This window comes from Aspergillus nidulans, chromosome III, assembly GCF_000011425.1.
Source record: "Aspergillus nidulans FGSC A4 chromosome III".
Taxonomy (NCBI): Eukaryota; Fungi; Ascomycota; class Eurotiomycetes; order Eurotiales; family Aspergillaceae; genus Aspergillus; species Aspergillus nidulans.
In genome coordinates, this window is record NC_066259.1 from 733320 (window position 1) to 760551 (window position 27232).

The following is a 27232-nucleotide window of genomic DNA, read 5'->3' on the forward strand; positions in this document are numbered from 1 at the left end:
GCTTCTCTGATAAGTAAAAAAAAAACTCGAAGGCTAGCAGAGATATGCATACCGCTTACTATAACCGGTCTAGCTTGAAAGTCTATGCTGAGAGAAAGTGGAGACCTCCAAAATGGTTCTTTCGACCAACAACAGTCCGCCCTGTCAAAACTCCAGTTTGCTCACATACTCCGTTATAGGCTGTCCCTACCCTGGCCTCGTTTCTTCTCCAATTGCTGTTCCTCTTTATATAGCAGGTTTGCGGTCAATGGAAGACCACTGAATATTATCACTCAATATGGCACCCTCAGTCCCCTCATCCTATCGCCCGCGGAAGAAGAGAAAGTCTGCCGCGCTCTTCGCCGGCTCGAACAACCCACTCACAATAGACGCAGGGGAGGGGAAAGCTGCGCCTGCATTTCCATTAGTATCATTTCTATGGGGAGCTCGCGCTGGCGTATCTCAATGGCTCGTTCTTCCTCTCATATTGATGACAGTGGGCCTGTTTCGCTGGGCTGTCAGTCTGTGGGGTTATTCAGGTAAGCATACCATCGAGTTGCTGTATGGATTCTTGTATGTATACTTGGGCTCATCATGCGAAGGCTTTAATACCCCTCCAATGTATGGTGACTTTGAAGCACAGCGTCACTGGATGGAGATAACCATTCACCTGCCCCTGTCGAAGTGGTATACCTATGACCTACAGTATTGGGGACTTGATTATCCGCCATTGACAGCGTACCATAGCTGGCTGCTAGGAAAAATGTACGTTGGATTTTGGCCAAGTTACAGACTTAACCAGAAGTTTAACTTATAAACAGTGGCTCGGTTTTCGATCCCACTTTGTTCGCCTTGGATGACTCTCGTGGAATTGAGGGCTCTCTTCTGAAAGTTTTCATGCGTGCAACGGTGGTTGTGTCCGAGTACCTCGTATATATCCCAGCTATTGTCACTTTCCTGCGACGTTACACCCGGATGCAAGCGGTACCCGTATGGTCCTCGTCCATCGCACTCAGCGCCATCCTTCTGCAGCCAGCAACCATACTTATCGATCACGGCCACTTTCAGTATAATACTGTCATGCTGGGATTATTTGTTGCGTCTTTGGATGCTATAATGGCAGGACGCATGCTTTGGGCGTGTATTTTCTTTGTCGGGGCTCTTGGGTTTAAGCAAATGGCTCTGTACTATGCTCCGGTTATGTTCGCATTTCTCCTTGGAATCTGCATCTTTCCGCGGATTCGGCTTGTCCGGCTTTTCTGCATAGCCCTCGTTACCATTGCTTCCTTTACCGCCCTCCTTCTTCCTCTGCTACTTGGGGCTACTAGCACCGAGGCTGGGAAACAGCCAGTCCCTGAGCCACCTTTGCTTCAGGCTTTCCCCGTCAATCTGGACCATGGATCATCATTATACCTAATTCTCTTTCAATTGACACAGATAGTCCACAGGATTTTCCCATTCTCGCGAGGTCTCTTCGAGGACAAAGTGGCGAATGCGTGGTGCGCCATTCACACATTTTACAAACTCCATCATTTCGAGCCTGAATTGTTGAAGCGCGTATCACTCGGCGCTACCCTAGCATCGATCTTGATACCGTGTGCCATCGTCTTCCGTCATCCGCGCGCTTCAATTCTGCTCCCCGCTTTTGCTACTGTCGGCTGGGGCTTTTTCCTTTTCTCTTTCCAGGTGCATGAAAAGAGCGTGCTGTTACCGTTACTTCCCATGACACTACTTATCGCCGGTGATGGAGGGCTCAATAAAGATACCCGGTCATGGGTTGGTTGGGCAAACATCCTTGGTTCCTGGACTCTATATCCCCTTCTCAAGCGAGATGGCCTCCAAGTGCCATATTTCGTGGTGACTTGCCTCTGGGCCTATCTATTAGGCCTTCCCCCGACGTCGTGGCAGATCTACCGCCACCAGAGGCCGGTTGGGGAGGTAGAAGCGGATACTGAACCTCATGGTCTTACAAGACTAATACATATTTTGTTTTATCTCGCAATGGTGGGATGGCATGTCTTGGAGGCTTTCATTCCTCCTCCTCCAGGCAAGCCAGATTTATGGGTTGTTCTCAATGTTCTCATTGGCGCTGGTGGCTTTGGGATTTCATACCTTTGGTGTTTGTGGAAGTTGATCAGCCTATCCCGTCGGATCGATTCTAAAGTGGAGGATGCTCGGAAGAAGAACCAGTGAAACGTGGTCCGACATGTATAGAATAAACTCAGTACGCATTTGAAAAATGATACCCCATTTCCTAATATCAAGAATCGCCTGAAGAGCATCCTTTTATTCGTCTATTTCCCCTTTTTACCGCAAACTTAGTTAACAGACATATGAGCGGGAGAAGATTATTGCTACCAGATCAATGAGATGCGAAGTAATGTACATTTAAACCATAATAAGCCCATGAATCCCATGACCGTAACACCAAGCTGATGCCGCTGAGGCTCACCTCCAATCTATTGTATGTCGAAGGTATCCCCGCAACTCTAATATACAAACATAATTGCTATGAACTTCCTCAGTCGAAGGGTGTCGCTTCCCTCCGTAAAGGACTCAACCTAGACCTTGAAGCCATACCCAGCCATGCAGGCCTTGTATTGCTCAATCATTGACTTGCACTCTTGCGTCGGGTCATCGGATTTGGAGAAGAGCATGCAATCATCTCGAGCTGTCTTCTCAGTTTTGCATACACAGCACGGCTATTGCAATATTAGTTTCGGCGCGATGGCTGTCATGTCGCCTCGGTGAACGAACCTTGGGTTTTTCTGCCGGAGCTTCAGTTGCAACGGGAATGGGAGTCTTTTCAGCCGAACCTGAGGTCAGACCATTAGCAAGCTGAAGTGCATTGACAGACGGCAAGGCCGGGATATCGCAGGAGATCGGCTTACCGCTGGATGAACCAAAGAGCCACGACATTGTGCAGAAATTACTGTATTATAGCCAACAGCAGCGAATAGCGAGTTAAGAATGTCAGAGAGGGTTCCGATTGTGTTTTGAAGCTTTTCTCGAACGGAGGCGTGCTTGCTTATTAATATTGCGAGCAGTTCATGCTCCGGTCGAAAACAGCGGATGTGGGCTTTACCGGCATCCGGAGCGGCGTCGGGGTTCTCCTTATTCACATTAGTTTTTGATCTGATTGTTGCTGTGGCTTCGGACAGTCTTTCCCCCCCATCAACAAGCCTTCTTTTTCAACCACACTCTCTTAAAAACTGCTCGATCCGCTTGCGACTATTGAGATTTTATTATTGATAGTCTAAGGATACCCGTTTCCTTCTCTTTTATTCATTTATAATTGCGACACATTTCTACCTCTCGAAATTTACCCCACCATGGCCCCTCCAAAGATCTTCTCGCTCGAGGGCAAGGGCCTGAAGTTGGACTCGGCTGCGGATATCGAGGCCCATATTCAACCTTTACTCGAGAGCACCGACTACACTGAAGTTCGCCTCGGAGGAAACACCTTGGGTGTTCCAGCGTCCGAACGCCTCGCCGCCGTCCTTTCCACGCAAAAGAGCCTCGAGGTGGCTGAGCTCGCCGATATCTTCACCTCCCGCTTGCTCAGTGAAATCCCTGACGCCCTCACCTTCCTCCTTAATGCGCTCCTTGAAATTCCAACCCTCCACACCATCAACCTCTCCGACAATGCTTTCGGTGCGAATACCCAGAAACCCCTTGTCGACTTCCTTTCTCGCCACATCCCTCTCCGCCATCTAGTCCTGAACAACAATGGCATGGGTCCCGAAGCGGGGTCGAACATAGCCAAGGCTCTTACTGAACTTGCGCAGCGCAAGGAGGAGGCGCGTAGTGGTGGGAAGGAAGTTCCTCTGCTGGAGAGCATTGTCTGCGGGCGCAACCGCTTGGAAAATGGCAGTATGGCGGCTTGGGCGCACGCATACAAAGCTCATGCGGCTGGTATTCGGTCGGTGAAGATGACACAGAACGGAATTCGTCAAGAAGGTATCTCTCACCTGCTGAAGGAGGGTCTTTCTCACGCTAGTGCTCTCGAGGTTCTCGACCTGCAGGATAATACCTTCACTATCACCGGATCAACCGCTCTTGCTGGTGTGGTCAGTGGATGGCCATCCCTTCGCGAACTCGGTGTCGGTGACTGCTTGCTTTCTGCTCGCGGAGGTATAAAGCTTGCTCAAGCCCTTGCGAAGGCCAAAAACCAAAAGGTTGAAATTCTTCGCCTGCAGTACAACGATATTTCAGCAGAGGGTGTCAAGCAGTTCTTGCATGCTGCCAAGACAGCTCTTCCGGCCCTGCGTCGCATTGAGCTGAACGGAAACAAATTCCAGGAGGAGGACGTAAATGTGACCGAGCTTAGCGAATTATTGGAGTCTCGCAAAGAAGCACACGGCAAGGATGATGACCCCGAGGATATGTGGGGCATTGACGAACTTGACGAACTAGAGAGTGAAGATGAAGAGGAAGAAGAGGAAGAGGAGGAAGAGGAGGAAGAGGAACAAAAGGCCGAAAAGGTTGTCAAAGATGCCGAAATTGCGGAGAACGAGAAGGTTGCTCAGGCACAGGATAATGACGTCGACAAGCTTGCCGAGGCATTTGGAAAGACCGGCATCTAATCAAGAAACCGGCAGTCCGTCTGCTTAATGCACAACTCTGCGCCCCTTTCATCCTTACTTCCAATTGCGGCGGCATTAACCTCGTCAGAATGTGATTGCTGGGTGGCCCTGCTGTTGGACAGTTCGCCCCGCCAGCTTGCCTATACTTGGCTCACGGGAAGAACATTTCCTGCAAAAAACGCCCGCCCCATATTGCCGTCGAAATCCCGTCTTCCACGCACCCAATAGAGCGTCCGCACTATGTGTCTATGTCGCTCTGCTTTGGCTCACCATGAAGCCTTGGACAATCCTGTACGCCCATTTTCTCCTGAAATGGGATATTGCATAATCATTTAACCTTCTATCTGTGCCCCTACACAGCGTGTTATCAGCCCCGAGTTATGTATATAATTTTGAGAAAGACAATAAACCAATGTGCATAGAAATAGAGTATATTTCTTACCTATAGTATGGGCAAATCCTGGCTAGTCCCGGTTAGGTAGTTCTAGTCTTGGCATCGACGGAGCTCTTCTTCTGTCGCCATCTTGTCACTTCCACTCCGTCAACTCCAAAGTCTTTTTTTCCCGCCATCTGAGTTGCTCCGTGGGATCGCGCATTATAGTACGACAAGACGAGCGTGATCGACTATTTGCTTCTGAAAACTTCGCTTGTCACTTTCGGCTTCAGGTATCGAGTCGTTTGCGCCCAGCCTAAGAGTGAGTATGTGGTTTTATGTTACCGCCGTACCCTCAGCGCATGTCCTTTATGATTGTTTCTAGAGCCTGTGGTCCTTGAATCTCAGCCTGTCGAATCTGGAATTCCGCCCTTGGTCCTTTTGAATTGCAGAGAATGTTAACAAGCACGTGCTACTGTCTCGTGCGGGCTAGGAACTGCCGGGCTCTCGCAGCCATCGTGGGGAAACCACAGATATGATAAACGAGTCTGTTTTCAGCATTATTACTCACTTTCTGTCTGTTGGCGCTTTGTCACATTTGAAACTCCCATGCTTCATGCACCTTGATTCCAACATATGCCCATGCACCCGCACTCTGCCCTTGGCTAGATGTCGTCTCTAATTGAACAGTTTTTTTGTTAGGTTACCTCATTCATTTGACCATCATAACGATGGCACTGGACGCGAAAGAGATCGAATTGAAAGCCAAAGCTCTCACGAAGGCTGCAACTCAGAATGAACCACCCGCCAATATAGTGTCGCTGTTGAAGGAATTACAACAAGGCGTCAAGGCCTCGGAAGACTTACTGCGGTCTACTCGCGTTGGTATCATAGTCAACAAATTCAAGCAACACAAAGCGCCAGAAGTCGCACGGTTATCGAGTGAGATTGTTTCCAAGTGGCGGAACGAGGTCAATAAGCAGAAAGCAAGTGGCTCGGCTTCTGCTAGTCAGCGATCAAGCGCGTCGCCGCGCCCCCCTCAGAACGGAACTGCTTCACCTGCCAGCGCGACTCCTTCCGACAAGATGTCGAAGCTAGCTGTGCCGCCAGACAAGCGGACGTGGAAGGCGGATGGGATTGATATCAATCAGACGGGTAACCGAGCGCGCGATAACTGTATCGGACTCATGTATGATGGACTCTGTCTACACTCAGCCGAACCGCCGAAGGCCGTTCTATCAAAGGCCGCAGCAGTCGAAGCGGCGGCATATGACGCCTACGGACCAGAAACGAAAGAACCCTACCGTACGAAGATCCGCAGTCTATTCCAGAATCTCAAGAACAAGTCCAACCCAACGCTTCGAGTTCGTGTTTTAAGCAACGAGGTCACCCCTGAACGATTCGTGAAAATGACACATGAGGAGCTCCGATCCGACGAACAGCGCGAGAAAGATCGAAAGATTCAAAAGGAGAACATGGATAAGGCCATGGTGGCCCAGGCAGAGCGCAGCATTAGTACAAGCTTGCAATGCGGCAAATGCGGACAGCGCAAGGTCACCTATACTGAAGCGCAGACCCGCAGTGCCGACGAACCGATGACGCTGTTTTGCACATGCATGCATTGCGGAAAATCATGGCGCCAGTAACCCTTCTTCTTCCATTCAACTTTTTTCTTTTCTATGTTTGCCTACCATATGTCCTGGATTATCACGGAGGCGCGGAGTTCGAGGGTCATTTCAAGGAGGGAGTCTTGCTGGTGGTTCGGGCAACGGTTGCGCGACCAGATTTTGTGTCTTCATTATCATCATTGTCCGGCTCAGTTTTGAGCCGTTTGCTAGGTTGGTAGACACCAGGAAAGATTGCATTACCTTTCCAAAGCTATCACTACAATGCAAGTAGTAAAAGCGGACTCTTGGATGCTAGCTCAGGGATTCAGGCTTCTATTCCGATGTAATTTTTTTTTTTTTTTTTCACCACAAAAATCCGTAGGTAGAGCCGCGGAGGTTATCACAAAAGGCAGGAGAGACGACCAGGTACGTACGATCTAGTGTTGCTATAACTACGTCATCCCTGTCCGCACGGTATAACCTGAGACTCCGGTTCATGCCTCTTCAAACACCAAAAAACATACCAATCGAACCCGCTGGGGGAAAAGGAAAAAAGAAAGGGCAAGTCAAGAAAGAAAAAGCATAATGGCAAGCTACTCGCGCGCCACTTTAATACACGCAACTCATCCCCTCCTTGACGCCTTCGCAACGTCCTCAGATCTCATCACCGTTTTAAACACTTTCACCACTATTCCATCACCCACAGTGCACGAACACGGCCTGCCACAGCTTGCCCCCTTTCTGGGCCGCACATTCACCGGCCGCGATCGGGTAGAAGAGTACTTTACCCTGCTCAACGAGCACCTGCGTATCGAGAGCATGCGGTTCGAGGACGAGAAGGAGTGGGCTGTTGATCTTGAGACAGGGTTTGTTTGTTTGAAGGGGCATGCGAGGTTTGTGAGTAAAGAAAGCGAGGAAGGCTGGGATGAGGTGTTTATTTACCGGATTGGGCTGGTTGAGGATGAGGAAATAAAGGAGGTGAAAGTTCGGAATTATGAGGTTTGGGCGGACACGGGGGCGGCTTATTTGGCTGCAAAGGGGGAGTTGAAAAGATTGTTTTGAGAGACTAAGAGCCTGCTGTTGCTACTGCTACTATGTACGGTATAAACAGTTTGATGGCTAGCTATGCCTGCCAGTCAATCCAGCCGATATTGTTGGCCTTTCCGTCCGGGGTCAAGAAAACCTTCGCAGGAGAATCATACGGCGCATATTCCTTGGCTGACAAGACAATTGATGCATTAGTCGAAGCGCGACTCGAGACGTTGAACCCCGGCCCAAAGGTGCGATACTCGGCCATGAAAGTCTTGTTTGACAGACGGCTTACACCATCAACGACCCAATCAATGTACCCTTCAGGATCAATGCTAGCATCCTCATAGGAACGAACGAAGATGGAGCGGTGTAGTTCATTCCAAGGCCTGCCGAGGGGGCAAGCACCGACGATTTCCGGGGCAATTGAGGCATTGGCAGCTTGCACGGATGAGTCGACGATGTAGACGCCGTATTTGTTCTCGAAGGTCGTGTTGGTACCCTTCCAGGCTGTGATGCCGCCGCCGCAGTTGCGGAGGAGGATATCAGACGATTGAATCCAAGCTGTGCCGAACCCGTAGATGAAGTCAGTTTGGCCGGCTATTATGCTCCTGTGAAAGTATGCGTTGCCGAGTTTGCCTACGTAGACCTATGATTGTCAGATTATTTCGCAAGAGGTTAGGCAGACCTACAGTATCCTGGTAGGAATAGAACCCGCAATAGTAGAACCCGCCATTAGCCCTGCTGAAGCTGAGTGCATGTGCCGGGCCGTCTGAATAGTCCGCCCAGGTGTTGGTAAAATCAATGTTGTACGCACGAAAGTCGACTGAGCCAAAGGGAGTATCCTCAGGTACAGGGAATCCCGTGGGACCAGAGCCAGTGTAACTCGCGTTCAGAGTAGGTGCGACAGTCAAAACGCTTCCGAAAACATTGTCAACACTCTGGCCCGTGCTGTCATGGTTGGCTTGTGCCCAGTTGATTGTCACCTGGTTCTTGGAGGCGTCGGTGACATGGTCTGTTTGGCCGAGCAGCGTGACTGGGCCGGGACGGGTGACATTGACTTGTTCCGTATATGTCCCTGCTAGGATCAGGATCGTCTGGCTGCTGTTATCGTGCGGCAGGGACTCAACTGCGGCTTGGACGGTTGAAAAGTCAGCCTTAGGGTCGGATGCAGAGACAACGAGAGTGCCTTCAGGGCACGCTTTGCGCGATCTCTGGCAATTCCTATAGCGGCTCGAAGGGATGCCCGCTGCGCTGGCTAGGAGCACATTGAGAAGCAGGGAAGCCCAAGAGCGTAATTTCGGCATCGTACTATATGAGCTGATTGCCTGGATGAATCGATCTCAGTGCCATGGCCATCAATGGCTCTTATACATAGCTAGCTACCGTCCCCGGAAAATCTCCATCCATGAATCCGGGAGAAATGCGGGGGAAGCGGCAGGTCTTCGTGGGTGAGGAATTGACTGGCCTCCTAAGCATTGTTTAGTTGAATCAAGCATACGAAGCTCCGGGGCTGTATATGCCAACTAGAGCTCAGGATTTCTTCCAATGGCAAAGTGCATCAGCTACAACGGAGGGAGATAATCAGCCTATCCCCGGAAATATGAGCTAGCTGGGTTGACGGAAAAATCGAAGGACAGCATGACGGAGAATTGGATCCCGCCTGTAGGAATTAGCAAGAACACAGTGCGGAGTACATGAAAACGGACTTGCTGAACCCCAACACATGGCGTATACACAAAGCCGTTGTCATGAGAAGGGGAGCCGGGAGGCGCTCCATGAACTAGCTGGCTGGGCTGGAATACATCACACAAGAAGGGAATATCGAAGCTGAAGGCGTCTGTCTGTGCGGACAAGGAGGATCTCAACGATAAGAATTGATAAGGATATTCAAGCATGAGGCCAAGTTCAAGAACGAGAATTCGGTGCCTCAGGCCATGAAAGTCATCTCCTTCTAGTGTCCACTTCGAGCTTGTACGTGTCCCATTTACTTTTTCCTTTAGCAGAATCTATGACTACGACGAACGCGATAACCCTCCACTTCAAGTCTTCGCTACTGTATCATGCAAATCATAATTGAGTATCAATACACGTTGCAGATGTGCGATCCTAATCAAGTCGTCTCATCCCAAACATTCGTCATCAATAGTTCCAAACCGCGGCCCACCAAGCTAGCCAGCTACGAAGCTGCGAAGCTGCAAAGTAGTCCCCAATGAAGAGAACTCAGTCACTCCGCGGAGCTTTAAGCAAGCTAACCGGCCAAGGCAGCACACGACAGGCGGTTGGCCTCGGAAGGCTGGCGGCTGGAGTCCTGAAACAAAGCTGGAGAAGTACGGAGAAAGGTTACGAATCCAGCCTCGGTGAGAGTCCGACGAGTTACAGCGCGCCTCAAGCAACGCAAGAGAGCGATGGGCACGATGCTCGCGATGGGGCTCCGCTGCTCCAGGCCGATCCGAATCAAACAAAAGGGGGCGAGTCGTCATAGGAGGAAATCCGGAAAGCTGTGTGGGTTGTGGATACACTGGACGAAATTGCACTATTCCTTAGCGTCGCACTGTGCGCATGCGAACTTCCTCCACAAATCGAGGACGAGGCTGCAGACGTCGAGCTCGGAGATGAGGGCCAAACTAGGCAGGTTTTAGATCTGGAGACTTCAACGGCTTCCTAGTTTGCCAAATCCATACCGAAGCCAGTAGAGTCAGAAAGATATCAGTTGAAAGACTGTTTCTAATTCTGGAATCCTATGTCAATAGAAAGTAATTCTTGAACCCTTGATTCACTAAATTTATCACTATTAATCACATACATACATGTAAAGAAGAAAAAATTGACTCTATCAACTTAGAGCAAGGGTAATAGGGAGGAAAAAAGTCTATAATACGGGTTAAAAAGCCAGGGTAACTGACTTATGCATGTATGAGCAAGTGATATCCAGATGATAGGAAATTAGAAAAGAATGATGAGCGAAAGCGTTTACTCATCGTCCTCAGGCTCAGCACGAGCGCCAAGGGTGTATCGTGACTTGCCATTAGCATCAACTTCGTGTTCGATAGCCAGCTTAGAGAGGTGGTTAAGCAGGTTCTCGACCTTGGTGTCAACGACAGAGCGGTTCTTGCGGCCGAGGTTGTCAAGGGCAGGGATGATGGTGAGGAGGTAGTAGACCACAGCAATGATGATTGTGACACCAATCGAGTAAGCCCAGATAACAACAACGGTGACAATGTCGGTGTCGTTGTTGGTGGAGAAAGTGGCCTGGCTGGGGGGGCTGGTCTCAACGTAGTCGCCGGCGAGCCAGCCGAAGACACAGAAGAGGGTGGCGAGGACATCGACAACGAAGATGGCACCAACCAGCTGCCACGAGGGCCAGGTCTTACCACCACGGGTGACGAAGATGAGCCAGTTCTCAGTAAGAGAGACTTCCAAGAAGAGCATAGGCTGAGGAGAACCAAAGTTCTGGATGATACCACCGTTCTCAAGGAAGAGAGAAGCACGCATGATCCAGGTACCAGCAGCAAGGAGAACACCAAGAACGACGGAGATAACCCAGATCTTGGGCAACTGCCACTCGACGGGACGAGCCTCAAAGTGAGCATTGTCGTAAGCGACGGCGATGGTAGCCAAATCAGCAAACAGGGCAATGAAGACAATAAGGTCGGCCTTGATGGTTTCGTTGATGATGATCATGGAGGTGACGAGGTAAAGCTCAAGGTGGATACACAAAGCGATACGGTACTGGATGTACGCCTTCATACGCTGGAAGATCTGACGAGCAAGCTTGATAGCATCAACAATGGTGCTAAGACCGGGGGCGAGGAAGACAATGTCGGCAGCGGCCTGAGCGGCTTCAGTGGAACCCTCGACAGCAATACCACAGTCAGCCTTCTTAAGGGAAGGAGCATCGTTAACACCGTCACCAGTCATGGCAGTCAAGTGACCACGCTGCTGAAGCATCTCGACGACCTGGTACTTGTGCTCGGGGAAAACTTCGGCGAAACCATCAGCCTTCTCAACGAGGTCATGCTGGGCAGAACCAGCAAGACCACCGTGGATAAGACGCTCAGAGTCGTAAACCTTGGTGCTAAGAGCAAGCATCTTGCAAGTTTCCTTGGCAATGGCAAGAGCATCACCAGTCAACATCTTGACGGAAAGACCGAGATGCTGAGCTTCAGCAATGGTGTGGGCAGTGTCCTCACGAGGAGGGTCAAACATGGGGTACATGCCGAGCAATTGCCAGGGCTCACCCTCCTTCTGGACGGCGACACCAAGAGAACGGAAACCACGGCGAGCGAATTCGGAAGCCTTCTCACGGAACTTCTGAGCCTCCTCCGGGGAGCACTCAGACATGGCAAGGATAGCCTTGGGAGCACCCTTAGCACAGGTGTAGCGGACACCGTCGCAGGTACAGATGGTAGTAATACGCTTAGAGACAGGATCGAAAGGAGTGTACTTCTCGGTAACCCAGTTCCGAGCAAGGATTTCACGCGCCTTGGGGTAGCGGCGAAGAGTAAGGATCGTAACTTTGTCGATGGGGTCGAGGTTCTTAACGTTGTGGTTGGAAGCAATAGCAGCAACAGCCATCATCCAGTTCACATCCACACCTTCATTGACGTAGGGCTCACGAATAGAGAGCTGGTTAGCGGTAAGGGTACCGGTCTTATCAGAGCAGAGAATGTCGACACCAGCAAGAGACTCAATAGCAGTGAGCTTCTGGACAATGGCCTTCTGCTCCGCAAGATAAGCAGCACCGACAGCGAGGGTGGTGGTTGTGACAACGGGAAGACCGACGGGGACACCGATGATAAGAAGAATCAAAGTCCAGTGAAGGAGAGTGTTGTCAGAGTGCTCAGGAGTGGCGATCTTCAGGTGACGGTAGAAACCACCAATCCAGGCGGCGAGGATCCAGAACATAACCAGAACAAGCAGGGAGGTACCGATGTTGTCCATGACAGCCTTGAAGTGACCCTGGTCCTGAGCGCCCTGAACGAGAGCAGCGGTCTTACCAACAAACGAGTGCTTAGCCGTAGCAGTAACGATGGCGTAGGCCTTTCCACGCTTGCAACCAGTGGTGTAGTAGCAGGTGTCAGCCATGTACTTGTCGACAGCGAGAGATTCACCAGTGATGGCGGACTGGTCGACGGCAACGAGTGAAACACCAAGGCGGGCCTCAATGCCATGGTCGTCGTCATCATCATCGTTCTCCTTAAGGGTGTCATCGTTGGCAGTGGCGAGGTATTCCTTGTAGGTCTCGTAGGTCTCGGGCTTGTCGTAGTCGCAGATGAGGCGAACATCGGCGGGCACGATAGTACCTTCCTCAATGACGACCTAATTAGGCGATGGCAGTTAGCAATGTGGCAGTAGAACGTGGAAAGGACGAATTGGGCAACTCACGATATCACCAGTAACAAGTTCACGAGCAAGGATCTCCTGCTCCTGACCATCACGCTTGACAACAGCCTTCATAGCAATGTCACCCTTCAAACTAGCGACAACGTCGGCAGCCTGCTTTTCCTGGTACCAACCGACGACAGCGTTGAGCATAAGAATACCGATAATAACACCGAGATCAATCCAGTCACGAAGACCAGCAGCAAGGAGAACAGCCAATTCCATAACTAGATGGGAGCAATTTCAGTTAGAAATATTCACATGGAACACCGGCAGACCGGGCTACTCACCATAAAGAATGGGACCACGGAAGTAACCAATAAACTGGACGAAGAAGTTGGTCTTCTCGGTGGTCAACTCGTTCCAGCCACCACGCTTGCGGCGAGGCTCGATCTGGCTGGAAGGAAGACCGTTGAGATCGGTCTCGAGCCAGTCTTCAGGAGCAACGAAGCCCTCCTCGCCATTCTCACCACCAGCCTTGGCCCAGAACTTGTACCAGGGCTTCTTCTTCTGCTTCATGCTAAGAGCACCAGCACTAGAGGTCGATCCACGACGGTTGTCGCGAGCGGTCGAAATGTAGCGGTTGAGAGCGCCATATTCGTCAAGGCCAGCGCTATCGTTCACATCAGTAGGACGAGAATGGTCACCATTCTCGACGTCGGCAGCATAGGAAATCTTCCGCTCCGCCATTGTTGCTTCGGCTCACAAAGCCTCACGATCCAAACGATGAGAGCAGACGCAAACGATCAATGGCAGGAATGGCAAGAGTCGGACAATCCTATAAGAAGAAAAGAGAAAGAGAGAAAGAGGGAGGGGAGGAACAGCGAGAAGGGCAGGGAGAATGGACGCTTTAATACTGAGGGGGGGAGTATGGATTTCACGGGACCACCACGCAAACACGTCCTGAAGCTCCAACGGGCGGCCAACTTTCCCTGTGCGTAAGCCCACTTTTTTTTTTCTTTTCTTTTTTCGAATTTTTGTTTTTTAGTTTTATTTTTCCAGTTTTATTGAGGGGCGCTAGACGGAACAGGACTAGCGCGACTGGAACTAGTGAGCCACTGATCTCTGGTCCTGTCCCTGACTCCCTGCTCTCTTCCACGCACACTCACACCACCGCTTAACGGCACGCATCATTACGCCGCCCTGTTGTTTCTCTGTTTCTTATCCGTGGACTCGTAGTCCGACCCATGTGGGCCACTGAGGCCGAAAACGGTTTAGCTTCAGAGCTGGAAAAACTCTCCTCTTTCCCTTTGTTGACGGTGGATGCCTCTGGCTGGCACAATGATACGGCACCTCTCGCCGGTCTCTCTTCTTGTCATGATCCTGGATGGGGTAATCCCTCCTTCCTCTCCATCGTCACTTGGCGTCAATGACCGGCAGACGCGTGCCGAGTTTGCCCCCCCTCCTTCTCCGGCTCCCAGACACTCTCCAGATCCAAGAGTCCAGCTTAAGACGAACGTGACGATTCGTCCAGCTTTGGTACGCCGCCCTACGATGAGGCAAATAAAAAAAAAATCAGTGATCCTGCGGGCAATCCCGACGACCCGGGTCAAGAGAATTTTCCGCCTCCTCCCGTTGCCTTCCCTGGGCTGAAGTATGTCATACTTGTCAATTGAATTGTCATGGTCGGTAAAAATACGGGATAAACGAGCATCTCCACGGGGAGTCCTGGGGGAGAAAGGCCGGAATTGGAGGTTCGATACGATACGGCCATTCATACCGCATCCAGAGCCCTTTTTGCCGCGAGCGGGCCGCCCTATAGTGTTCTTAGTGCAGTGCTCTTTTCTATGCGCGATTTTCTGGTCTGGCCACGCGCAGGAAACGACGAGAGTGCACATAATAGTAATATCACTAAACACCCTGAGAATTATACGATCATAATTGCGAGTCTGCGACTCGCTTGATGTCGAGTGAAACTGCGATTTGCGACCAGAAACGAGGCTACTGACTTTGGACAAGACAATGACAAGAAACACTATTGACCCTACTGTCAATCATTATTCGGTCGCCCTGTCTCACCATTTCCTCACCGTGGCTCTTGAATTTGACATTCCGTTTCCCCATGATCATCGTCTACTCGGTATTGTTGTCACCGAAACCTCCACGTGTCGTGGATTTGAACTACGAAGGCAATGAAGTCATAGGATGCGGCGGACGGAGTATACACTGTAGTTACGATTGACAAAACATTCCCCTTTAGAGAACCCCAAATCTTCAGACGAGGATCGAGATTAGCATGTCTCTGTCAAGGAACTCCTGTCTCAGGATGATCCATGATGATTGCAGTCAGGGTCGAGCCACGAGCTCGCTGAACTGGAACGCAAGGGGTGCGTCAAGAACTTGGTGACGACAATTGCGGTTATGCAGGGTCAAAACAAACAAATAATCAGGGTCCCTCGGTCCCTCAGCTGACACCCGTTATCATCGCCATCTCGAAGTTATTCATCATATCTAAGGGCTTGGCTGGATGTCCCAACCGCAAGCTTGGAATGCCTATTACTACCTGTAGGCTCCAATACCATGCCATAGATATCGTCTACGAAGTCTAGGGTCTCTATTATCTAGATCATAGACAGACTCTTGACGATTCTAGCCTTGCTAGTCACTAGCTCGCTCAAAGCAACCGATGGTTTGGCCCGACCTCCTGGTTACGGATAAGCGCCGAGCTGCAGCATCAGCTTGATTGAGTATGAAGCTTCCTTAATGCATTGAAGTTGAGCATACAAGGATAACTCGGCCCTCCAATTCCCTGGCAGTCGCTTTTGCGAATGTCCATTCCTTCCGAGAAACAGTCTACAGTTACTGCAGCCGACTCTTCTTCGTGCCTTTCAGACTCAATCTCGATCTTCTTCCTCATATCTCCAGGGGCTCGAATGCATCTCGATCGACCCCCTGCACGTTCTACAGCATTTGGGAAAGTGTGACGAACCAACATTCACCCACTCGGTCGCTTTATCAAAGATTCGATCCAGGTTCAATTGTCCAGACGTAGTCTCTATTCTTAAATCTTAAATGTGTTATTTCTCCCAACGCCAGCGTCATTAAATCAAACCCTTTTAAAAAGTGGTCAACCCTGAATCTGTGTATTCACGCGACAACTCTGGTATCTATTGTGTACCTGATACAGAGTATCGTTCTCGCAGAACGATCATAGGAAGGATCGAGTAGAGCTCTCGCAAATAGAAAAACTCGCTTGAAAAGCCCGATTGAATTCTCACTTTGCTCTAGAAAACTTCATCGACCTTCCACAAGAACAGAGTTCACGATCTATACGATTGACCTCTAGGATCTAGCCCGGTTCTGCTACACGCACGAAGCACATGCGTGCCACATTGCCTCTTGGAAGCAGTCAGCGTGGGTGAACATATGCCTCGACTGGATTTAACCATAGGTAGTTAACCCGGTTACTCTGTCATTGGGTTGCCCAAGAACCTATACGATCCTAAAGAGAACGCGACACCTGGCTCCTTCATGCACAGCAGGGCTGGGAGAAGCCACTCACCTCGCTGTCCACAAATCAAATTTACGTCTGGGACTGCATCTTGACGTCTCCCAAAAGTGCTGAGGGGTCGTCTGACAGACCAATCCGCCAAACTCCCGTACTTTTCCCATTTAGAGTCCAGACTTCAGACTGTGGTTGCCTACCCTGGGGTGCAGGTCTGAGTTGAGCGAGCGAACCCTCCAGGCTCACCGGCCCCGCGACCCCAAGCTTCACCACACATAAGGCTTATCCTGCAGTGAATCAGATGGTTGGAATATGCACTGCCAAGGTGCATCCTCCGCAGTCTTATTTTTTCAAGTCAATATTCAAAATCGAATTCACCCCGGATTTCGGTGAGCAGGGGCAAGTCGCTCGACACTTGCTCTTTAGATTCTCTCGTTTCAACAGTAAGCGTGCGGTAGCCATGTTATTAGCCTGCAAGGGAACAGCATGTGGATTTCGGAAAGATACACAACTCCATGCGAACAAAGGTGAAGTAATAATACCTAATAGTGGATGAATTGGCCTCGAAGAAACCATATCAACCAATTTCGTCCGTATTGCGAACTAATACAGGCGTTATTATTGATCAGTGTGGAAATATGACGATACTGCGTGCAGTTTCATCTATGTCGTGACACCAGCCAAAAGCGCCTCGTCGTGAGCTTAGAGGGAATCGCGGGAGGCCCGAGAGGAGCTCTATCCCCTTCTCGGTATGAAAAGGTTTGACGCCCGCCTAGATAGCTTCCCCTCTCCTCAGTAGGGCGCTTTCCGCGGCTCGCCTCTTCCAAATCACTAGACTCACGAGCCCAGCCTCTTCTGTCATGCTACGACGACGGTGACTTCACGGCGCTCTAGTTGGCTAGTCCATCCCTCTCCCGTTCGTCCCGAACTCAAACGATGGCCAACCAAATGGCCTGTCTCTCCATGTCATTCTTGCGACTGTGACCGCCCTCCGCCATCCGACTTGACGAAGGATCAGACTGAGGCAGAAATGACGCCGCACTGCATCACCGTGCGCACCGACTTCCGGCAGACGTTTGCGATCGAGTTTCCGGGGGATTCTCACCGGTGCTGGACAAGGACTTCTCGCAGCAAGTTTAACCCAGTGAGGCAAGAATCACAGAAATAGCACGTCAGCCAAGCCTTTCCCGGGCCATCGTATACAGCGATCGAAAGAAGGGTCTATCTACAGAGTACAGGGGATTGGCCCATGCAATAATTGGATTGTACTTCTTTCTGCCTTCTGTTTTCTGCGTCATTTTTTTTAACTTGGCCCGGCTAAAGAAGCTGGAATTGAGCTGGAGTTAAAACTTCGCATTGGAGGTTATTCCATTGCCGTTACTATTACCTGCTACTACTAACCAGATACGCAGAAATTGTCGACGACTCCGTAATTAGTGGAGGAGCTCTTATATGAATTGGGGTGGAGCTGATAGGCAAGCTGCTGTCCTGAACCAAACTGTTCAGCCGAGGCTCGAGATTTACTCCACAGGAAACCATGGAACCAAATGAACTCCTAACAGACGGCGGCTCTCATCTCCTTGCAATAATGAAAATTAAAGCGAGCTTGTCTCACTGTTGAAGTTGGACACAGTCTCTGATGCTTCCACCCTACCACACCTATAGATATTATCCCAAGTTGCAGCATTGAGGTCACCGCCGAGTCATATTAACTAGCGACCGATCGTCGTTTCGTACAGTATTACCGGATTCAGAGGATTCGGGGAAAATCTTGGCGATCTTTACTTCTCTTACTCCAGCCTTCCAGACCACGTGAGACATTCCAGACCAGACGAGCCATTTGGATTCTCTCAGGTCATTTGTCGGGCGTCAGTCACAACCCAGCAGATATCGAGCCGCTGGTCAGTAGAATAGTTGCGGTATCAGAGAGAGCAGCAGCCGCGGCTCGATAAGATCGATAATTATATCGCGCACGCCAGAACAAGGCCATGCCACCTCTCAGTCTCCTTTAGCCTGAGCGGAGCCGTCCGGTACCGGAGTAACTTTGATGCCGCGCCTTGTGGACAACGCTGATTTCGCGCTGTTCTGAGTGGTCAAGTGGCTCGAGTCCATCCCACCGTCAAGACCGAAAGCAACCATCGTCTCTGGGGCCAGCTCAGGTACCGTCACAGTCGTGCATGATCGAATCCGTCTGATCCGTTCTCGACTTCTTCTAGAATGCTTCGTGGGTCTAGCGGCTTCTCTGGCATCAGAAATTCGCTCATCCCGTGACATTCTGACCTTCATACTGATAACTGCTAGATACTACCTTCTGCGCAAGACATCCTAGCAGATGATCGGAAATCGGCATGACACTCAGACCAATTGGATCGGCTCATTGCAAGCGCCACTACGTCATGATTGAAAACTCAATCGGCAGCCCGAATCGACTCTTCAGCCCGTGCCCGGACGGGGCAGCCGGGTAAATGCACGCGGGCGTCCTCGCGTGATTATGTGATGGATTTCTGTTTCCGGGGCCTAATATAATCGATAATATGTACGAGGCAGACCGTCTGATACGGTACAGGCGTGCGGTGAGCACCCGACGCGGCATTATTACGCCTGGCTTCGGCAGCGAGAAGCGAACTACCTGACTCGGTTAGCGGCTCAGTCTGTATTATTCTTTACCCGTTGCGGTAGGTTACAAAGGCACGAAATGAATCCTTCTCTCCAGTCTCCATGGGGTTGATTCACGTCCGAGATTCGTTCCCCTGATTGATAGGCAAAGCCCTGATATCACAGTATGGGGTCTCGGTATTAATAGAATCTGGACAACTTGTTAGACGTCGAATTGCAATCGCTGACCAGCTCCAGAGCAGGACTCTAAGATGGACTATTGAGTCCGGTGCGGTCTTGGCTTCTGTACCTACAGTAGTTTACGGTCCGGTGTACGGCGTACCAGACTTTACGCCATACAGCTGTATGCCCACCCACTCGCCTCGTTATTGCAAGCACGCGCTATCCCTGATTCGAGCTAGCCCATTTAGTAAGAGGAACACCAAATCAATTAAGATAATGGATGCTGCCACCGCAATCTGCAGCTGTGAGTCGTCAGAAGCGCTCTCCACTCCTCCGGAGACGATCGCCCGTGCCAAGCTGTCGCATCGATGATCTTGGTGAGGGATTTTCTGCTTGCCCAGCCTTATCCTCCTCTAGACGAAGGATGGAATAATCCGTGGTCGCCCTTGAATCAGCCTGGATCGCGTACGGCGTCAACTCAAGATCCTCTCGTGGCTTTGACCTTGGCTTCATCGCCATGCGATTGCCTTCTGCCTAGAGATAGCAGATCAAGATGCTTCAAGAGTACGCAATTGTCTATAAAAAAAGAAGCTTGCCAAGAGGTGCGCGCAGGAGGTTACGTGCTGTCGGTAGGCAACTTCAATTGAGTGAGGCGCAAGCCTCGAGACCACAAACCCTTACCCCATGATTCGTGACATCGTCTTGGAGATTGGACGGCTTCAATTTCACCCCCACGATGGTACGGTCTAGTGTCTGCTGGCGGGATGCGTATAGCGCTGGCGGACGGCCCCGTCCCAGCCTCCCAACCCGGTTGTCTCCTTAGTTCTCGACCAAAAGAGTTAACTTCGAGGCAACTAGAAGACGGGACGGCGCAGACCAGAAACAACTCATCATAACTTGGGGTTTTATGCGTGAGTCTTTTTTGTCGTTCGAGGTTGACCGTTGATGTCCCCGCGATATCTTCGAACACGAGCTACTTCGTTTTCGTATCCGCTCCCGGGGACCCCGAGCGTCGACGCCGACTTTGGCGGTCCTTTTAGCAAGAATCCGGCCTTCGAAGGAACAGTAGACTGCAAATAATGCCGCTGATGATCACCAACTGGGGAAAGAGGTCGATTTGACGCCTTGGCGGATCTCTCCGTGCGTTCTTTGCGTTCTTTGACCTTCTACTTCGGGTGGCAGTACTTCGAGAACTGCTCTGACGGAGTTAACGCTCCTCCGACTCGGACAAATCGGAAATCGCCTTGTCCGCTCAGACTCAAAGAGACCACCTCTCACAAAGATCCAACGGCTTCCACGAAGTGACAAAGACCAAATCCCGCATTATCCTGGAATGCTCCGCGGTCGACGGATTAGTCGAGTTCAACCGTCGAGTTCCTATTTGGAAGAGCTAGCGGTCCTCAGTGTGCTGCGGACTGCTAAAATGTGTTACAAGAGTAGTATTTACGCGTCTTCAGTTCGTTGTAGGTACGAATGGTCCATTGAGATAGTGGATAAGTAATCTCGGCCCAGATAGCCAATTCTCGGCTTAATCGGCGTGCTATGCCATCGCCAGTTGCAATCGGGAATCGGCACGGTTCTGCGCTGCCGTCGGAGCCATATCAAAGCCAACCACGGGATTGGTACCAGCAATGGCGTGCGAGTACCGTGGTAGAGCGAAATCTGTCTGGAACGCAGTCATCGCAATCTGAAAGAACTTTCCCGGAGCCAGAGTTGGGCGTTTTCTGGGTGATCAGATTTTTCCAGAAAAATTCGAAGACTTGTCCCTGTCCGTGCCGAGCCTGGTCCCTGTCCCTGCTGTCCCTGAAATGCTGTCCCAAAAATGCCGGTATGTGCGGAAATGGATTCCGCCAGCACCTGCTCGTGGTTTTGTCGGATTTTGTTCGCGTTCGGCTTCATGCCTGCAAGGAGTGCAGTGACGTTTCTTGCCTTTAACCACCAAGACCATCAAGTTTACGATTGGACCAGCCGTATAGTAGGCCGTATAAGTTTTGACACCTAGGATCCTATTCCGGACCGCGGACAGTAAAATGACCACCTGGCGGGATATTCAAGCAAATAATTGACCGGGCCACCGTTACACACGCACTGCCAAGGGATCAGCTACAGGGATGCAGGTGTCGTCTTGCCAGACCGGCGGAATCATCCTCCGCAACTGCAGTCCTTGAGCGCAAGAAACTCCGACTCCAGGTCCGGGGTAGACGGCTGCCAGCAAACTCGCTCCGGCTTATTTAACGCCGTCTTGGGAGGCGGAAATGGACAGCACTGCGGAGTCCCTGCGACCTGAAGTCCTGGAAAACTCATAGAAGACTGGCACCGTGGGATTCTGACTCTGTAGCAGCCGTTGTCTCCATCGCGGAACGCGGTGTAACAGGCAACGGCCAGGCCAGCCTGCATTCCTGTCCATTCCGCAGTCGATGTGCGGAGTGGCAGAAGAAGGTATTCCGGTCGCTCTTGCCAAGTCTTCACAGAGCAGGCTGAGCAGGCAGTGCATGCAGCCAGTCGATTCCTGTCGGGGACGTCTGCCTCTGGAGTGACGCCAGGGTCGTCGTAGTGGTACTAGTGAAACCTCTGGGTTGCAGTACCAGTGACGTATTCCTAGGTTGAATGGGTCTAATATCAAATGCATGACTCGACTTCAACGCAGCGCGCCATTTTGCCTAGACTCAAGTCACAGGTGCTGTTGCCTGTACTTAGACCTGCGACTTGGCCCGTCGATCTGGTTTCGCTTCCCAGAGGGTAGTCGAATCATTGAATTGATCTATTGATCTATTGAAACTGAGCCATGAAATCGAACCGTGATATCGAACCATGAATCGAATCAGAGTTTGATTCATCGATCATAGACAAGCCTGAAACCATGCCGAGTCAGACGTAAAGGGAAATATCCCAGAATCAGACCCAGATCCTGGCTCCGTGCAAGTTTTGGCATCGTCGATCATGTCTCGGGAGCGATAATCAATCAGTCAATCAACTGCGGAGGCCAAGATGCGGGTGCAGCACGAGACCTCATTATCCAGGCCGAGGCGGTCCTGAATTTTGGACAGAGACATGCAGGCAAGTCTCCCGTCACTGAAATCACAGGAGTCTGAGAAAGTTTGTTCTATCGCCGCCAAGCAATTGCGATGGACAGGGCGTGCTTGGCATCCCTTGTATGACGGGAACGAGTGTTGGACAATGTATAGGGAATCTGTAAGGTTACGTAGTAATTGACTACTCTGAGTCGTTGTACAGATACAGTGACTACAGTGACCGTATTCATTCTATGTCTTGGCTCTGCTGGGTACTCTGTCTATCCCACCGTATACCCCGCTGCGGCCGATCCAATAGCTCTTCGGCGACACTGAGAGATACAGAGAGACAGAAATCCAGTTAGAGTCAAGGAGTTCAATATCAGGCGTCGAGTCTTAGACACTCAGACTCAGTTATTGCTACACGGCCAAGACCCCTGCTATGCATTCCTATCGGCATCGAGGTCTTCGGTGAGAATGACGAATTGTTTGTTTTGCTACCTAGATAGATAACACATCTCTTGGCGAAGAATGCACGGAGTCTTCCATACACGGGCTCGGCCTAGAACTGCGATGCCTAGATATGGAACCCCAAAAACCAACCAAGACACCGAAATCTAAAAATGCATCCAGGCGCAATGCACTGCCACTGCCGCTGGCACTGCCGTTGGCATTCACCTGAAGATCGACCAAAAACCTGGAGTAGTAACCGCTTCATCCTAACCCCACGGTGTCACCCCATAGATAGATTCGACTTTGCCGTGTCGACCAAAGGCAGCAACGTTACTCCATAGGTCTACGGATCATTGTCGATGACTATTTCCGGGGGATCGACGCGATTCGCATGACTCCCTTCCAAATCATCGCCTTGGCATTCTATTCAGGGTTTCTTTGCGGAGTATGGAGTACTGTTGAGTGAAACTATGCAAGGCGCTGCGCATATTTTGGGATCGACCAGTCTTGGCTATGGCGGCTGCCGTTTAGAGAAGGCAGTGTCTTATCTCTCGGCCGGGTTGATTTACATAACTATGTGTGCTAAGCGAACCCAGTGCTTGATAGGCTTGGAATGGTATGGATGGCGCAATTCTCCAGCAATGCGAGGATCCCTGTTTACCTAGGATCTGCTTGTGCTGAGTGCTCGTGGAGTAAGAGCGAAAATACGACGAGCGAGCGTTGGCGGCTCATTGATGCCTGAGGTCTCGGCTCTGGAAGTCTATCGTACGGCCAATAGGTATGCCCTAAGTAGGATGGTGCTTACCAAAATGTTGATACATATATCAAGTCAGCTTGGGTTAGAATGCCAGGTGATCTCGCCCAAGATACTCGACAGCCTAGGCCAGGATAGTCTATCAGCTGTATACTAAGCATGAAATCTAGTTGGCAATACTTGGTATTTGATTCGAACTCTGTGCTAGATTATATATGTTGACGAGTGCACTTATAGGGAAGCATTAGAGACAGGGTTCTCCCGACTTGCAAGGTCATTGATAAGACGGGGACTCGGATATCATGTTGCTCTAGACGAGAGCTCATGCATTATTACCGTGGTGAAGGAACGACTCTTGTTATTGAACGATTCTATCACTATCCGCGTCGAAATCACTGATATACTGGTGTCCCAGCAATAAGCTCAATTGGGCCGGGCTTGGGTATTAGTCGTCATATCTAAGGCCCTGGATGGCCAACATGGCTTGCGGGCGTTATATAGACATCGTATAAACTTCGTTAACATTATAGTATGCTTCGAACAATCACCTCAGCACAGCGTTAATCTGATAGACAGGACAAGATAGGATCTAGGGCTTTCTGGCCTCGTACAACCTTAACTTCACGCCCATCCCCGGCGTTCCCACAATCTCCGATTTATGGAACTGCCTCTCCCAATCTCCAACATACTCGATCCGCTCATACCTCTGCAGGATCCTCACAATGGTATACCCCATCTCTGCAAGCGCAAAATTCTGCCCGATACAGATCCGCGGCCCACCATTGAACGGGACGTAGTGCCATGGCTTCGGAGACCATACCTCCCACCGCTCTGGTGAGAATATAGCCGGGTCCGCAAACTTCTCAGAAACAGGAGGATAGAGGTCTGCGCGGCGTTGCATGGCGTATGTGGAGTAGGCCACTGCGTCACCTTTCAGGATTGTTATCGGGAGATCGCCGTTTACTCCGCCGCCTATAGGGAGGGTTGTGTCTGTTAGGGCGAAGCGGATGTTGTAGGGCACGGCTGGATAGAGGCGGAGGACTTCGTTGATGGTGTGCCGGAGGTAGGGCATATTTTTGAGGTCGTCGTATGTAGGAGCGCGAGTGGGGCCGACCTTGTCGAGGATCTCGGCGCGGAGCTTCGAGTAGGCTTCTGGATAATGGGAGAGTTCGTAAAAAGCCCAGGAAAGGGTTGCAGCGGTGGTATCACGGCCGGCGAGAAGAATTGATACAACTTGGTCGCGGATAGTCTTGGGACTGCGGGTGTAGTTGGCTAGGGCATGGAGGAAGGTGAATGATTTATCGGAGCTCTTGAGATCGTCCGCTTGAAAGCCCAGTGTGTCATGAACGAATGGCCAAACAAAGTCATTGATCACTTTCAGTCCTTGGTTGTACCTCCCGCGTGGGTATAGATACTGGGCAGGACTGCATTCGTTAGTTAGCCCATATTTCCTCATTGTGGCACGTACCCGAGCATTGTAAGCAGAGTCTGTATGCGCTGGACGTCTGCAAAAGCCAGGGCAAAGTCGGCTTGTGGGTTCTCGAGGCTGTTGATGCCCTTTCCTAGCAGGAACTCGGTGATAGCATCGAGGGTCATTCGGTAGAACAGGTCCACGACGTCTGTTGGCTCGCCACAAGGACTGTATAAACTCAGCATCGTTTGGGTTTTGCGTTCAAAGATATCAAGGTCGCTGATCCGGTCCTTGATAAACATGGGCCGGATGAGATTGCGACTGCCTTGCCATTCTTTCCCATCAGTAGTGAAGATACTATCTCCAAGAAAGGGAATCCACAGCTTATGAAACAGCTCGCCTTTGCCAAAGTCTGCGAACTTTCCCGTGAGAACAGCTTTGAGGTGTTCAGGTTCGCGTGTCTGGATCACGCGAAATGAACCAAAGATATTGCTCTCCACGCAATTTGGTGATGCTGGATCGCCGTGCTCAAGGCTCTTTTTAAAAAACTCGTATAAGCGGTGCTCGTTCTGCGCTTTGACCACAGCGAAGAAGAAGCGAGTCACTTAACGCCTTAGCCAGAGCATTTCACGATGGTACGCCTATCCAGATACCTGAAATGATGTCCCTAGGGATCATGGGCGCATGGATCCCGCCCTTTAGATAGAAACGCCGGTCATAGAGGAAGAGCCTGATCGGCCTGGTAAGTATATAGATTAGAATGAGGCCGCTAAATGCGAGCACCGGGCTCAGAAAGAGAAGGAGATATATCTTGGGATCCATCTGGCTCATCTAGAGTGTTGGTCACATTGTTTGCTATCTCCCCCTGACGGACTGAATATTTATATGCCAACCGAGTTGGTGAGAGGTATAACACCGGAGTCGCTATACCTGAGTCAACGTGTAAGGCTGTCACAACTTCTTGACGTGGTTGGTCCACAGCGCCAATACGCTTTGGCTGCGGAGAACCTTGCAAGCCGCCGCGATCCTCGGCTAGCTCATCTTAGTGATAGCCTGATGCGAAGCGCGTGAAAGCGACTAGATGGTCTCTCAACCGTACCGTTTTGAGTACTCTGTGGGTAGCAGCTAAAATGTGATGTTATAACCTACGGAGCATGGAACGAGCAGCCCGGGCTGCCGCTTCTCAATAGCGAATTTGGCCCTCCAGCCCGTGCAGTGACCTGGCAGAAGCACTGCAGGGTCAAATTTCAGTAGGTCTTTAATGCTCCTTTCAATCTGATTTGCGTCGCTCGTAGCCAGATGAAAGCCCCCAATCACAGCATGCAGAGGGATGGAACCCCCCGCAAGTTCAAGTGCATGTTGAGTGCAGTTGACGACTCCAGCGTGGCTGCAGCCAGTCAGCATGACGATTCCCTTGTCTGCTATGATTAGCATTGCATGTGAAACTTTGTCAAATGAACAATCGCAGACCTTTGACATTGCACATGATGAATCGCTCATCAGCTATGGCCTCGTCCGATGTCCATTCATTATCCTCTTTGTCGAACCGCATTCCATGCTTTAGGCCCGCCTCGTATGGTGTCCGCCTTGGTATCTCGCCGGAGATGAGGAAGAAGTCGTCCAGCACAGTATGCGCGCTATCGTGTTTCTGGACCGTCGCACCGGCAGCTTCAAGTTCTTCAAAGGACGGGTCCGCCTGCAAGGAGATGATGTTCTCGCCAATCGAGAACCCCCGATAATCTGGCCGGTTTGGATGAAGGTCAGCAATCAGGTCTTTAGAAAGACCCTTGGCCTCTTTGGCCTCGGTAATCATTCGAACCGCTCGAAGGAGACCGCCTGTAATGTTCAGTTTAGACTCTCCATATCCTATAAGGGCCTGGCTGACCTGAATGGTCCCGGTGCCAATGAGACAGCTGCACCAGCTCGATCGAAGATAGATCAGGCTTCATCCGTCGAACGTTCCTTTCCCAAGCCTCCTCTTCTGGGCCTGCATCGAAAAGAATAGAATGCTGCTGATCGCCTTTTGTCGCGGTCTGCGAGATCGTAAGCGGTATGTTGTACATATCGGATCAGACGCTGCGTACAAGTATGATCGACAAGCCATGTGCTGAGCAGCATATATCCTCCATTTGGAGTTCCCTGTGCGCGTCTCCTCTGTCCTTCAGGTGATGGGGCGAGTTCATGGCCAAATGGCCCATCAGACCTGAAACCTGAACGGTGTCAGGGGAAATGGTCGACAGGGGATCCAGGTCATTGTCAATGAGGACATGTGCCTCCAGGGAGTCAACTTCAACGAGATCCAGTTGTGTCATCTTAATCGTAGGAGAGAATGTGGTGAGAAGAGGATGTTGAAGTCAAAGGCGAGAAAGAGTGGGGGTCGAAAAAGAGCTCTCGCATCATCGTTAAATCAACCAGCTCAAC

At 50.8% G+C, this 27232-nt stretch overlaps 8 protein-coding genes across 8 annotated transcripts, besides 1 other annotated feature; 3 read left to right on the top strand and 5 right to left on the bottom strand.

Moving 5' to 3' along the window:
• Nucleotides 1-27232: part of a sequence feature (contig 1.84 954..621812(-1)) that runs on past both edges of the window.
• On the top strand, nucleotides 278-2172 carry ANIA_04864 (dolichyl-P-Glc:Man(9)GlcNAc(2)-PP-dolichol alpha-1,3-glucosyltransferase; the record flags this gene model as incomplete). The annotated part of the gene is made up of 3 exons (XM_657376.1): nucleotides 278-518; nucleotides 582-744; nucleotides 801-2172. 3 exons carry the CDS (start codon nucleotides 278-280, stop codon nucleotides 2170-2172), a joined length of 1776 nt encoding a protein of 591 aa, XP_662468.1.
• Nucleotides 2315-2957, bottom strand: ANIA_04863 (copper metallochaperone COX17). The gene is made up of 3 exons (XM_050611590.1): nucleotides 2871-2957; nucleotides 2737-2795; nucleotides 2315-2681 (listed from the first exon to the last, which is right to left on the bottom strand). Exons 1-3 carry the CDS (start codon nucleotides 2896-2898, stop codon nucleotides 2541-2543), a joined length of 228 nt encoding a protein of 75 aa, XP_050467603.1. The 5' UTR covers nucleotides 2899-2957; the 3' UTR covers nucleotides 2315-2540.
• On the top strand, nucleotides 3148-4565 carry ANIA_04862 (GTPase-activating protein RNA1; the record flags this gene model as incomplete). The annotated part of the gene is made up of 1 exon (XM_657374.2): nucleotides 3148-4565. The coding sequence occupies exon 1, from the start codon at nucleotides 3312-3314 to the stop codon at nucleotides 4563-4565; it is 1254 nt and encodes a 417-aa protein (XP_662466.1). The 5' UTR covers nucleotides 3148-3311.
• Nucleotides 5136-6845, top strand: ANIA_04861 (transcription elongation factor DST1). The gene is made up of 2 exons (XM_050611591.1): nucleotides 5136-5260; nucleotides 5629-6845. Exon 2 carries the CDS (start codon nucleotides 5670-5672, stop codon nucleotides 6582-6584), a length of 915 nt encoding a protein of 304 aa, XP_050467604.1. The 5' UTR covers nucleotides 5136-5260; nucleotides 5629-5669; the 3' UTR covers nucleotides 6585-6845.
• ANIA_04860 (protein pmeB) lies at nucleotides 7669-8881 on the bottom strand (the record flags this gene model as incomplete). Its single annotated transcript, XM_657372.1, has 2 exons — nucleotides 7669-8223; nucleotides 8267-8881. The coding sequence occupies 2 exons, from the start codon at nucleotides 8879-8881 to the stop codon at nucleotides 7669-7671; spliced, it is 1170 nt and encodes a 389-aa protein (XP_662464.1).
• On the bottom strand, nucleotides 10135-13757 carry ANIA_04859 (H(+)-exporting P2-type ATPase pmaA). The gene is made up of 3 exons (XM_657371.2): nucleotides 13250-13757; nucleotides 12963-13186; nucleotides 10135-12896 (listed from the first exon to the last, which is right to left on the bottom strand). Exons 1-3 carry the CDS (start codon nucleotides 13647-13649, stop codon nucleotides 10548-10550), a joined length of 2973 nt encoding a protein of 990 aa, XP_662463.1. The 5' UTR covers nucleotides 13650-13757; the 3' UTR covers nucleotides 10135-10547.
• ANIA_10617 (cytochrome P450) lies at nucleotides 23990-25642 on the bottom strand (the record flags this gene model as incomplete). The annotated part of the gene is made up of 3 exons (XM_657370.2): nucleotides 23990-24824; nucleotides 24869-25415; nucleotides 25465-25642. The coding sequence occupies 3 exons, from the start codon at nucleotides 25640-25642 to the stop codon at nucleotides 23990-23992; spliced, it is 1560 nt and encodes a 519-aa protein (XP_662462.2).
• Nucleotides 25937-26624, bottom strand: ANIA_10608 (MBL fold metallo-hydrolase; the record flags this gene model as incomplete). Its single annotated transcript, XM_050611592.1, has 2 exons — nucleotides 25937-26232; nucleotides 26282-26624. The coding sequence occupies 2 exons, from the start codon at nucleotides 26622-26624 to the stop codon at nucleotides 25937-25939; spliced, it is 639 nt and encodes a 212-aa protein (XP_050467605.1).